General features: G+C 49.6%; 1 protein-coding gene across 1 annotated transcript in view; it reads right to left on the bottom strand.

Moving 5' to 3' along the window:
- COL6A1 (collagen type VI alpha 1 chain) overlaps positions 1-13,985 on the bottom strand; it is a 67,404-nt gene that overhangs the window by 13,948 nt on the left and 39,471 nt on the right. Inside the window, exons 21-26 of the mRNA XM_039495052.1 lie at positions 7,927-7,989; positions 7,113-7,175; positions 5,044-5,094; positions 4,914-4,949; positions 3,965-4,027; positions 2,125-2,190 (exon numbers count right to left, since the gene is read on the bottom strand). Coding sequence (XP_039350986.1) covers positions 2,125-2,190; positions 3,965-4,027; positions 4,914-4,949; positions 5,044-5,094; positions 7,113-7,175; positions 7,927-7,989 — 342 coding nt within the window. The remainder of the gene's footprint in view (positions 1-2,124; positions 2,191-3,964; positions 4,028-4,913; positions 4,950-5,043; positions 5,095-7,112; positions 7,176-7,926; positions 7,990-13,985) is intronic.

The following is a 13,985-nucleotide window of genomic DNA, read 5'->3' on the forward strand; positions in this document are numbered from 1 at the left end:
GCCAGAGCTCTCTGCAGTTATCTCCAGACTATCTGCTGTTAAGCAACACAGAGCAGAGTCTGGAAAAGTAGCGTCGCTTCCAGGACTCAGCCGCTGGAGCTGAGCTTTGAGCAGGTCCATCTGCCTGTCTGAGCAGGCCCATGGAGCCAAGCCATAAGGTAAATCATCAGAAGCACTTTCCCAAACCACTCCAGCTGCGTAATGTGGCAGTTCCCAGCTTCCATGCACCAGCCTTATCCACGTTCGTCAGACAAGGCCAGGAACGCGCTGCTAAAAATAGTGGCGTTTCTGCGGAGGAGGGAATGTCCCCTCCATCTCTATCAGAGCCATGGCACCCTCTGTCTCCCCCTGACATCAGAGCCAGGGGCCAGCTAGGGCTGGGCATGCTTCCGAGTCTGGTGGGACCACTCTGCCAGTGGCCAGAGCCTGACCGCTGAGCAGCAGCAGCCCCTCCCGCTACCCCGGGGCAGGTCACTGGCTAGCCTGCCCTGCCCAAGGGCTGGGCTCCTGTGGGAACACCAGTGGGAATTAGCTCTCCTGTTGTACAAACACAGTAGAGATCAGCCCCATGTGGGGGTAAAGTGCTGACCTCCCCATGCCACCTCGCAGGACGCACTGCAAGAGCCTGGGCTCCACTCAGGACTTTGCAGCAAGAAGACATTCGGGGCATTTGTTATCTCACTATAAAAACTCATCTCTGGGCCCCATCAGTGCTAGGGCTCCATGGGCGCTGGGGCACGAACACCAGCATTCAGCTTGGGAGAGTTTTGCTCATTTTCCCAGGAGGGCAGGGCAGTGAGGAGTCGGGCCCTCGGGTCTCGTCACCCTCCCACAGGCTGTATTTATCAGCTGGGCTCAGATGCCCTAGTGAAGGCCTGGTCTGCATTATAGCATTGGCTAATTCAGGCAATGATCTATAGTCCATCTTCACTGGCCTCCATCTGAATTCTCCTCTTCAGCAGAGACTTTGCTTGCCCAGAGGAAAAGGAGACATTTATTTTACCCATCAGAGTCAGTGTGAGGTTGCCATAGGCACATGAGGAGTGGAAAACTGAACTGGATGTGTTTGGACATGTGAGGTAAAACAGTGGCCCAGCTGTCATCTGTCGGTGCAACAACATGGTAGAATTCATGCACAACATACAGTTAATGCTGGGTGGGAATTTTCCACTGGGATGGTTTTCTCTGAGGGAAAATGTAGTTTCTGCTTCACTGAAATGTTCTATGAGAAAATTTCAACTTTGCCAAAAAACACTGATTTTCTGTTGCAAGTAATGTAACAAACTATTTTGTTTCTGATAGATTCAACCCAAATTGAACATTTCATTTTGCTGACCTGACCCAAAGCATTTCATTTTGAGTCTGTTCAACATTAAACTACATTCCTTATTGTGGTGTATTGCCTCCTGGGAGTTGTATTTCGAGCCCCTAGTCTTTGCTAAGGGTGAGGCTTGCAGGAGGACATCTCTTATGAGGCAATGCAGACTCTCCACTGACTAGACTGTGTGGTATCTCATTGGAGTTGCATGACTGTGGGTGCATCATGGGAGCTGTAGTACAACCAGGGGAATAGCCCATAGGGGATAATGGAGGCTTCAGGCTCCCAGACAACAATTCCCACGAGGCAATGCGCAAAAATGGTGAAACTTGGTTTAATGCTGCACTGAAGTGTTTCTAGTCAGTTTCCAAACTGAAACAAAATGTTTCTATTTTGGGAATGTCTCAAAGGTTTGTTTTGATCCACAATGCTGGAAAGAAATGTTTAGACAGTCCTGAATCAACATTTTTCAGAAGTTTGTTTTGTGAAACATTTTGATATTTCAATATTTCGTCACAATTTGGGACACAAACAATTGTGGAAATATTGGAATTTCCTGTGGGACCGACATTCAGAATTTCGCTCAGCGCCGATTCGAATGTCTGCTATAGACTTCATAGAGCTCTGTCATGCCCAGGGCTTCAGGAGCTGACACCAATCTCAGTCAGACTGGTCTGCAGTTCACCACAAGCGGGTCAGAGGAGCAGATCAGGAAGCTCCCAGTGGCCCCAGCTCCTCGGTGCTCTGTCCCCACCAGTCTGCTGTGCTTTTCAATACAAACTCTTTCACAGAGCTGGGTTTCTTACCGGGGGGCCTTCAGGGCCTCGGTAACCCTTGGGCCCTCTAGGACCACCGGAACCACGGGAGAAATTCTGGAAGAAAAGAACGTGCCATTACCGGGGGACGGGACTGCAGAGGCATTGTCAGCTCTGCTGGATTACAGGGATCGTTTGCTGGACTTCGGGAGCTATGACTGACTTTGGCCCCACACATCACCCATGCGCTTAGCATTTTATAGACTACTTGCCTTTTTCAGACACGCAGCATTCTTATTTCAATTACATGATATGTGATTTCTGTTGCCAGCTAAGAAATACACCAAAAGATCACTGCAAAAGCTCTGAGTCTGGAGTGTTTTTTTAAAACCAATGGCAAACTATGGCTGCTGGAGCCCATTTCCAAAGGCCAGCATGTTACCTACAGGACGCCTTCTTTACTGGCACTGGAGAGCACTGACACTAGTAGATTTAAGCACATGGGTGACACAAGTTGTGTCCCTGTCAGTTACTACTGTGCTGCTATAAAATGTGGAATAGACTAACACCAACATGGCAAACTTCAAGTTATGCCAACAGCAGCATGAACGAATTAGGGCCAGCGCCTGCATCTTTTGGTGCCAAAAGTAATCCTGGTGTGAGTAGCCCCAGTGAAGGCAGTGAGGTTACTTGAATGAGGAAGGGGTGCAGGACTGGCTCCCAGCATAACCTCTGACTACACTAGATCAACCAAACTATTCAAGTCGAATTTGCAAAAGCACATTGCCCCCAAATCAGCCTGACTTACAGCAGCTGCACCAATCCTCACCAGTGTTTAGCTCAGTGCAATTTGAAAGTGCAGAGATTGATTCATGAGAGATGAGGTTTATAACCAAACTAAACTGTAGCACCAAAGGCCCATGGCAGTAGGTTTAAAGCTACTTGATAACTTCCACAGTGAAAAGCAAGTCACGAGAGGGTAGATCCATGGGAGACACCTGTCCTGGCTGTAGGAGGTCTCCTAGTAAATCTGGCAAGTCCGATGCGGCCAGCAGGCAGCAGATGGAACTGTGTGTGTATTTTGAAATGATTTGCATGTGTCCTCTGGGCCTTGGAGGGGTTCCTCTTAAACACCCGCATAGAAATAGTGGCCACAGCCGGGGCGAAGGTTCTGCTCTCTCAGCCTGGACATTTTCATTCTGGCCAGGCTGCTTTCTGAAGCTTGTCCTTAGAGATGGAAAACAGGCTCCATGGGGGAAAAGCAAATGAATATGAAGCACACTCTGCTTTCTCTGTCCTGCCCACAGCTGGGAGCGAAGGGGCCCTTGGGAGAGGGGTGGCCTGGCTGTTACTGAGTTCCTGGGCTGAGCACCCTGCCAGCACGCAGCCAGCGTTAGTGCTTTCACCTCCAGTGCTTTCTAATCTCTGGCTTGGGGATTCCCAGGTGAGCTCCCAAGGGGCCCCAGATTGTGCTGACTGGGCGTGTGGAGCTTGTCACAAACCAACCTTCTCACTGGCCTCTGAATCCATACACACCCCTGCCATGTCCAGCTTGCTCCTGATGGGCTGAATTACAGTTTCTGCTGGGGCTGCTGATAGTTAGTCTAGCAGCCCAAGGGATAGCTACCTTCAGCTCCTCACACTGACCCCTGGCTCGCAACCTTTCCAGCTGGCTGTACCCATTCCAGGAGGCTGATCTGTCCTGCGTACCACCTGCTTTCATGGCACTTAAAAACGACCTGCTTACAAAATCAGACATAACCATACAGAAGTGTCACAGCCGCACTGTTACTCTCTCACTTTTACCATAGAATTATAACATAAATCATTGGAATATAAATACTGATTCAGCTTTAAAAAGAAAGAGCTATCAGGCTCATTCTGCACTCACATCTTCCCCAGGGTCTCCTGCTTCTCCTTCATCGCCCTTGGGACCAGGATAGCCTCTAGTGCCCTGAAAAATGACACCAATAACACTGCGAATTAAAAGCCAGGTATTAGATAACAAGCATCCTCCCTAGCCTACAGTGAGCGTGAGAACAAGCTACGAGAGCAGACATCCTGGAAGAGTCACAGCTGGTCTCTATTCCTTGATGCTGAGTTACAATAAACATGTGTCATCGAGATGGAGACCTTCTTTCTTGGCATAAAGCAACAAAGAGTCCTGTGGCACCTTATAGACTAACAGACATATTGGAGCATGAGCTTTCGTGGGTGAATACCCACTTCATCAGCTGTAGCAGCAATCCCTGCTCTGACCCACAGTACAGAGTCCTCGGTGGGCGGAGCACATGGTCTGGGAAGCTTTCACTGGCTACAGAGAGATTCCTGTGCACTGCAGAACCAGCCCCAAGTCTCTGAACGACCCAGACCCTGAGGTGTGCACTGTACAGCTTGTATGCAGCTAACCGATGAGTGAGTTGGTGTGGATGATTGGTCAGTGAATACCCACTTTCTTGGCATAAGTTACCATACAGCCCATACGGAGGTAACCTTGTAACACGTACCAGCGGTTCCATCAGCTTTTGCGACCCCCTCCCCATGTTATTATGAGTTGCACCAGAAAGGGAAATCCATAGGAAGCGTATCGATAGCAAAAGATACCCACACAGCACAGGTCTGGGGGCAGCAGGGGACATCCTAACCTTTTGGAAACATGGACTTTGGGATGAGCAGGGCTGGCCAGCCAGCAGTGCGAAGCCCATTTCAGAGCATGGTCAGCCAACAGGCTCCAGAGCCAACTGGCTAGTTGTGAACAATGCTAGGGGCCATAACCAGGATGCATTGCTCAGGCAGTTTTGTGTTATATTACCCTGTAGGGGAGATGGAGGCAGACTTACATTAAGACCAGGATTTCCTCTGTTGCCTGGGTAGCCCTGAGAGGGAAGGGAAAACAGCACGTTAAATCAGAGGAACAGAAATAATGTTAATTATTGTGTAACAATTTTCTGTGTAACAAATAAAACTCACTGGGAAGCCTGGGAAACCATCTGTGCCATTTCCTGGAATGCCATCCGCTCCCTAGCAAGAAGAGCAAAAATAAGAGGTGTCAAAACCAAGCCACTTAATTCACTTATCCGCATGTCACATTTTCCCTAGCAGGCAGCCATTCACCCACAGCATAGTGTCCACACACTCTCCTATTCAACAGAGCTCACTGGGATGGGACACTCGCAGGCCAGAACCCTACAACATTCCTCCTGGTCTTCTCCAGAAGCACAGTCATGATGAATAAGGTGAAAGTCCTCAATGATGGGCCAACTATCAATACGTCCTGCTGGTTTCTCCCCTGTAACAATTGTCATCAGGCATATGAATCACAAGCTTCAGTAGCCACTTCTAACTGCAAGCTCTTAAGTCTTGTCCACAACTACAATGAACCCATTACAATCACCAAGTTCACAGCTTGTGTTTTGTAAAAGGTGAGTGCTGCGGGAGTGCCTGCTCTTTATTTCTGAAGTAAGAAGTAAAAGGGAGAGCGGCAGCAGGGGGCGGCAGGTGGGAAAGGCACAAAGATCTCCTTTTCCTCCACTGGAGTTTCACTGTGATGGGGACATTTCAGAGATCAGGCGTAAGGGATTTGGCCGTTGGAAAGAGGGTGCCGCCAAGACACCAATACACATGCGTTATATATACACACCCCAATAGATGAACCAGCAGCTTTAAAAGAAGACTGATATTTCAGACCTCTGGGTCCTCTACCGAAATGTGTATTCAAGGCATGACTCTTCCAGCCTGCAGAGCTGGAGGCCATAGTGAAAGGACTCTTTTCAAAGGGCTGGCTAGTGACAGTATGATAGACATACAATTAATCCTACTTCCACCGGAAAATGTGTAGGCCAGATGGATTGTTTTTTCTCCTCTGGATTGGATGAGTCTTGTTACCTCAATGAACCTCCATTGCAGTGCAGTGACATGTGCAGTAGAAATCCTTTCAGGAACTCCAGCTGAAGGCTGCAAGCTAGTAGTGTGCTGTGGCTCACACAATAAGTAACAGGCGTGCTGGCTTCAGTTCTATGTACGCCAGAGAAGTGGGATGGGAAAAGTTCAGAAGAGAAGAGATCAGAGAAGAAAGGAGAGTTTTGTGGCTGAGCTACTGACGGGAAAAGCTGCCTGTCTCTAGGACCAGGGCTGTGCTTGTAATGGCTCATTTCTTTTCTCTAGAAACTAAAGCCACAGAAGCAAACCCAAACGATAACATGGGTTTATAGCATTTCACTGACAGCATATTCTGAACTTCTCTGTGGAGAAAAATGGATTCCGTTCCAACCACTCGTAGGACAATGAATGAATTCGCAATACAAAATGAATACGGAGCGTGAGGGGAGCATGAAAACACAGAGCAGGGAAGAATGGAGATCGCCAGCTGGTGGAAATCAGTGTAACACCATTGACATGAATGGCACACACCCGCTGGGGAGCCGGTCCATCATGCTAAGTGCATTTGGTACCAAGGGATCCATATTACAAACAGCTGAGGATGACTTGAGAGTAATGGGTTCCAGACTGATCTCTTTTGGGGCCTGAATGGATTTTAAGAACAAAGTCAACTCAGGTGTGTACACTGGTCCGCTAGAGTCTCTCTGCCCAGCCCTGCTGGCAGAGGTTAGGCTTGGATCCCTCTCCCCCAGCATTGCGACATACCATACAGCACAGCTGGAGGCCAGACTCCAGAATGGGTTTAACCTGTCAGCTAAGTCTCCCATTCTGCGGCTCTACTCCATGGGCCAGAGCCCCAGCGGGTGTCGATCAGACCTAGCACCCTTGGCATGAATAGCCCAGATCCCCAGGGGGTGTAACTCAGCATATCTCCAGCTAAGTCAATGGAACTCTGCTGATTTTCACCAGCTGAGGATCAGCCCTGTGTACATGTGTGACCACAGGGGACTATCCAGTGGGGACTCCTGCGCAGCACTCTGCAGTTCTGCTGTGTAAGCCAAGAGGCTGGGGCGGGGGCGGGGGGGGCTTCCTCCTGCTGAGCAAGGGGAAGTTGTAAGCCACTTTTCATCTGTCATATTCCACTGTGAAACACCACTCACCCTTTCACCCATCAAGCCAAGGTCTCCAGGCAATCCGATGGCTCCAGGGGGTCCTTTGGGGCCCTGAAGGGAGACGGTGAAATGGTCACGCGTATCGAAAAGGACCTTAACGCACAGCAAATGATCCTTTCAAAGGCAAACCAGCTGCATTCATTTTCCTGTGGCATTTCGATCCCTCACTTCCTACCGTAGAAGAACCCTGATGCTCTGAAGAATACAGATGGGAACATTGCTATATTCCAAGTGGAGTTGTTTACTTGTGGACAGCACGGGGAGTAAACTGTGCCCCTTTGCCATTGTTTCAGTTCCCCCTTTTCCTCAGGGCAGTGGTGCAGGCCTATCAGGTGATCCATTCCGAGTAGGACCAGACAAAGGCCACAAGGTGCACTGTAGGGAATGAGCCAAACTGGGCTTGTCAGGTTAGACTAGTGTCCTAAGGGGGCCCCCCTCTACACTCTGTAATGTTCTTATTGCGGAAATCAAAGAGAGTAGACAGGCTGCTGATACTAAGAATCACTTCCTGAGTAGCTATACTGTCTACCAGCTCTGCTCAGAAAACTGACCCTAGAGATCTGTGGGTCCACACTGAAGAAGAAGCATTTAAATCCTACCATCCCATCATGGACGTGAATTACTGTGTGTCTTGGAAAATCAGCTTCTCTGTTTATAAGGGCGCCACGTGGTTTTCCAAGATCCACAAGGCTAGGCACCCTGTCCGCTGGGAGGCAGGAGAGAGCCTTTTTTGATCACCGCTCTCTGGTTTATATATCACACAGCCATTCCTTCCTTGAAGACAATGATAAAGAACACTAACCTCAGGTCCCATGGGTCCTTCGTCTCCTCTGTACCCCTTGGGTCCAATCGGACCACCCTCACCCTGTGAAAGTAAAAAGAGAACTGAAAGTTTCATTTCTTCCCTGTCTGGCTGGTTACGTTCCTCTGGAGGCATTGCCCAGAGGAGCACATACCTGTCTCCCACGCGTTGTGTGCATGGCGTGTGCAGAAATGTGATTCCCCCCATCCTGCTACGGGACTGGACCCTGGGCACCACATCACAAACCTCACCTTGAATTCTGAGCATCCAGCAAGACAGCAATGCTGAGTACTGCACAGTCACAGATGTCGTGGCTGGCAGCCCAGATTCTGCCAAAAGACTCATGCCCAAACTTCATGCTTGAAAGCCTTATGGTGCTTCAATTCATGTCCAAATTTAGCTCACCAGGGCAGGGAAATATTTCTTCATTTCATGACCCACAGGGTGGGGGCTGGTGCCTGATGAACCCATTACACATTAATGGGTCATGCCCAGCTCAGTCACAGTTTATTTTAAGGATTCCATTTATACATACAGGCGGTAAGACTGGATGATCACAATGGTCCCTTCAGGTCTTGGAATCTCTGAATCTAGCTATCTATAACACATACTACTCCTGTCAGTAACAAGCTTATACCCCCATTCTACATGGAACCTTAATATAAAGTGTGGCAGCAAAACCATTCTTCCATGCAGGCTTTGATAACATACATAATACACATTATTATGTGTTGTGTCTCTCAGACTCATAGATCTTAAGGCCAGAAGGGACCATTACGAGCATCTCGTTTGACCTCCGGCACATCGCAGGCGACAGAGCCTCACCCACCCACTCCTGTAACAAACCCCGAACCTCTGGCTGAGTCACTGAAGTCCTCAAATCATGATTTAAAGATTTTAAGTTACAGAGAATTCACCATTTACACTTGTTTAAACCTACAAGTGTTCCCATGCCACATGCTGCAGAGGAAGGTGAAATCCCTGCCCCCCATCCCTAGGGTCTCTGCCAATCTGACCTGGGGTAAAATTCCTTCCGACCTCAAATATGGCCATCAGTTAGACCCTGAGCATGTGGGCAAAACCTGCCAGCCAGACACCTGGGAAAGAATTCTCTGTAGTAACCCAGCCCTCCCCGTCTAGTGTCCCATCACCAGCCATTGGGGATATTTGCTACTAGCAGTCGCAGATTGCCTACATGCCATTGTAGGCAGTCTCAAAACACCATCTACTCCATCAACATATCAAGCCCAGTCTTGAAACCAGTTAGGTTTTTTGCCCCCACTGCTCCCCTTCGGAGGCTGTTCCAGAACTTCATTCCTCTGATTGTTAGAAACCTTCACCTAATTTCAAGCCTAAATTGTTGATGGCCAGTTTATAGCTGTTTGTTCCTGCACTGCTGCACATGCACTGTCCTTTCCTCTCTGCAGCTGGGCTGCCACATCCTTGCCCAGCAACCTGCAGCAGATTCCATCGCCTGGCACTGCAGCAGCCAAGTGCCTCGTTGTAGCAGATCAGTGCTGCCCCAATGACGCAGTAAGGTAAAAGCAGGGATGAGGAATCAAGCCTTTCGCCCCTAGGTCTGTAGATAATATGTAGTGATCACAGCTTTGTTCCCATCTCACAGCTGTATAGTGCCCTAGGAGAATCGTCTTTCAAAGGCCTACATTGCCGACTGATCTCACCGTTATGTCCTGTTCTAGGGAGCGTGATGAATGCGGTGACTCTACGACCCCTATACTGTCGTTGTCAGACAACGCTGCTGAAGCGAGGGTGACCACTAAGTCTGGATTGAGTCATTGGTCTCAGTCCGGTTCAATGCAATGAGCACTGTGGCTGGCAGAGAGAGGCCAAGCACTTCATAGAGCAGAGAGGATGAACCAGCGTCCCACTCAGTAAGACTCTGCTCTGGATCCTCACTGCTCTGTCTGAGACGTCCATTCTCTAGAGGTATCAGCCTGGCATCTCTCACAGTCCTATTGTAAACCACCTGCTATGGTAAATCCGCGAGCAACTGCACCCAGCTCTCTTCCTGTGGGCGGCCCCCAAGAGTAACCTGCTCCCTCTCCCCCGTCACTCAGATGAATGCAGTGGAAGAGGCTAACTGGATGCTAGACCCCTCTGCTACTTTATGTTCAGATTGGTCACTGCTTTCCGTGGAAAGACCCTTCCATTGTTCACAACCAAGCTCAAATCACCACGTCGCCAAAACACGCCGCACAAAGTGAGCTGCTTTCCCAGCTGCTGTATGAAATCGCCCATCTGCATTGAAAGGGACCAGCTTCCCCAGCGTGAATCAGCACCATCGCCAACGTGTGCATGGGACACTATGACCAGCCTGCAGGAGAAGGGCCAGAAACACTCAGCCATGTATGCCCCTTGCTCCCATGCCCACAATTACAAGAATAAGCTAAGCCTTAGAGAAAAGGTTTTATGAAAAGGGAGCTGGGGAGATACAAGTGGCCTTTCTCACCTGAAAGCCCTGCCTGGCGTGCACAATGGCATCATGCTGGACACACAAGGGGCAGGGCCGGCGCTTCCATTAGCCGACCCTAGGCGGTTGCCTAGGGCGCCAGGATTCGGGAGGCAGCATTTTGTGCGCTCCCCACGGGGCGCACGGGAGCTTCCGGTTCTGCTCCCGTCGCGCCGCCGAAGAAGGACCTTCTGCCGATGTGCCGCAGGAAACAGTGGCAGGCAACTGAGCAGCTCAATGACTGCCGCTGTTGCCTGCGGCATATCGGCGGAGGGTCCTTCTTTGGCGGTGCAACAGGAGTGGAACCGGAAGCTCCTGCGCCCCCCGTGGGGCACGCACAAAATGCCACCCCTCGAATTCTGCCTAGGGCGCCAGAAACCCTGGCGCCGCTCCTGACAAGGGGTGGGACTCACAAAGGTATGATGCACCTAAATACATTTGTGAATCCCAGCTGAGATGCCCAGGGCATAAGAGCTAGGGAAAGAGCTGGGGCTGTGGATTTAACCAAGCTCTCTAGCCCTCTTGGGCAGGTGTTGTGTGTCACACCGTGCGTATGACATGAACTTTGTCTTGACAGAGAGGGCTACTGCATAGCCCCTCCTTTGCTGCTGGGCTCGGGGGGTTGGTGTATGGCGCCAGCTGGGGTGACAAAGTTATGCCAGCAAAGGGCCGGGGACAGACGGTGAAATGGAAACACTGGCTGGACTTTGGAGGAGTTGGCATTGCCCACACTCTGAGGTCTGGACGAGGTGCAGTCTCAACTTAAAGGGGCAGGGATTTGACCAGGCAGCCCCCAGCGGTGTGCACAAGAGCTGAAATGGCAGGCTGGGACTGTAGCACAGACCATGCCTTCTGAACATCCCTGACACGAATCCTGGGAACAGCCACCAGCGATCAGCGTTTGGCCTTGAACCACTGTAGTCACAAGCTCCGGGCTGAGCCAACCTGACATAGACTCAGCTAATGCTCTCAGGCGTGGCACCATTGGCAAAGGTGGCGAGAGGCAAAGGGTGGAAGAGAGAGGTTCCAGTGGAAATAAATTTCTCAGCGTGCTTTTAAAGGTTTTAAAAGAAGAATGCTGTTTAGCAATAAACAGAACAAGTTACAAACACGCTGTTGCCAGGGAATTGAGTAACCATTTCGATGTCCCGCTGCTCTGCACTGCTGGGCTGAGTGGAATTCCACAGTCTAGATCACATGGCGCTAGCAGGGCCTGCTGGCCAGTGCAGTAGATGAGTGCTCTTGCTTTGCACTTCTTCGATGGAGGTCGCGGTCCCAACCCGCTCAGTCTCCAACTGAGCAAAGGCAGCACACCCAGGCTCTGATGAGGAGTGTCACATTGCTCAGCTAAAAAGAACAGGAGCACTCGTGGCACCTTTGAGACTAACACATTTATTTGAGCATAAGCTTTCGTGGGCTACAGCCCACTTCATCAGATGCATAGACTGGAACATCTAAGAAGAGTATATATATGCATACAGAGAAGATGCCATACCAGCTCTAAGGGGCTAATTAATTAAAATGACCTGTTATCAGCAGGAAAAAAACTTTTGTAGTGATAATCAAGATGGTCAGTTACAGACAGTTGACAAGAGGTGTAAGGATCGTTATCATAAGGAAATAGATTCAAGTAGTGTAATGACTCAGCTGAGGAAATAGATTAAAAAAGGATGCCTTTTTGCCTCTTACCACCTCTTTTACTTTGTTGTTTAGTCATGGTGGCATTTTTTGGTCCTCTTACTCTTTTTTTTTTAAATTTGGGGTGCACATTGAATTTGAGCTTTTTTTATGGTGTTTTTAACAAGTGTCCATGCAACTTGCAGGCATTTCACTCTTGTGACTGTTCCTTTTCATTTCCATTTAAACAGCTTCCTCATTTGTGTAGTTCCCCATTTTGAAGTTAAATGCCGCAGTGGTGGGCTGTTTTGGTAGCCCTCCTCCGCTGAAGGATGTTATATTTAATTACATTATGGTTGCTATTGCCAAGCGGTTCGGCTATATTCACCTCTTGGACCAGACCCTGTGCTCCACTTAGGACTAGATCAAGAATTGCCTCTCCCCTCGTGAGTTCCAGGACTTGCTGCTCCAAGAAGCTGTCATTAATGGTGTCTAGAAATTTTATCTCTGCATCCCGTCCTAAGTCGACATGGGGTTAGCTGAAAGCCCCCAGAGGGACCAGTCTGTGATGCAATCACTCCTGGATCCCACCAATTATCTGAGGCATGTCTTACTAAGCCTTTCTCTCCCACATGAAAATTACGAGACCTTAAAGGATGTCTCCTGAGCAACATGGCTGGTGTCTGATTTGTAGTGTGTGGGCTGCATTCCTAACATAGCAGCAAAGTTACATCCTCTAAACAAACTGTCACACAATGGATAGGAATAGTGTTGGTCCATACAGGGCGCCAACTCTTTGAATAAGTGTCACGGAGTCCCCGGGCGATGCTCTGGAACTGCTCCCCACAAAGCCAGGCAGGACTTTGGGGAGCCTTCTCTCCCTTGGAGCAGCCTGTCTCCAGGGCAAGAAGCTCATACGGCTTCACCTCCTGGGTCTCTCCTTGGAGCATTTTGCATCCTCTTCCCCTCCGTGCGCTTCCCACAGTGAGTCCACCCAGGCGGGGTCCTGGGGAAGCCACCGGGTCCTGCATCCCCACTTCGCAGTCAGACGTGACTCTCAGCCAGCCAGTAAAACAGAGGTTTATTAGATGACAGGAACATGGGCTAAAACAGAGCTTGTAGGTGCAGAGAACTGGACCTCTTGGCTGGGTCCATTCTGGGGGGCAGTGAGCCAGACCCCCATGTCTGCACTTCACTCCTTGTCCCCAGCCAGCAGACCACTGAAAATCCCTCCTCCAGCTCCTCCTTCTCTCCTCCTTTCCTCCTTTCAGAGGAGGGTCCTCCTCCTCTCCTCTTCACCAACAACTTCTTCAGCACCCAGAGGTAAGGGGGTAATAATAAATTAATAATGGAGATATACCAGTCTCCTGAAGAAGAAGGGGACAGGTCAAAGGTCCCTGCCCTGCCTTCTTCTAGAGAGCAGACTTTTTTTTTTTGCCCCTCTCCTCCCCCCTGGCCCATTGGACAACCCTTCCTGGGGCCCAGCAGGCCAAAGGCCAACTCTCCCTCCCCTCTCTCCCTCCCCCAGGGAGGAGCCCAGGAGAGAGAGTGTGTGGAGGTTGTTGTTTACACTGGGGCTTTGGTCTGCAGCAACCATGCACCAACCATATACCACCCACCCAGAACTGAAGAGGCACTGACTGGGGGACACACACCGTATTCAGAGAAAAGAGAAGAGATAGAGAATTTCAGAACATTCAAGAAGAAAGAAGAAGTTCATATCCCTGCCTCCCACCCCTGCCCATGCAAATGCAGCTTAAAAATAAGCTGCCTATAAATCGTCGATATAAAATAATCTGTCTGTTCAATAAATATAGGATGGAACTGAACTGACTATCTGATGTGACATGTTTTTTGATTTGACTTGACACTTTTTCTAGCCTTCTTTTTCAAAAAATGGGTCTCTTTCTGTTGTGAATTGGGTCCCATTGTCACTGAATGCTGCCTGCTGCATGCATCTGCACTGAATCTC

The sequence above is a fragment of the Mauremys reevesii genome, linkage group 11 (assembly GCF_016161935.1).
Source record: "Mauremys reevesii isolate NIE-2019 linkage group 11, ASM1616193v1, whole genome shotgun sequence".
Lineage (NCBI taxonomy): Eukaryota > Metazoa > Chordata > Testudines > Geoemydidae > Mauremys > Mauremys reevesii.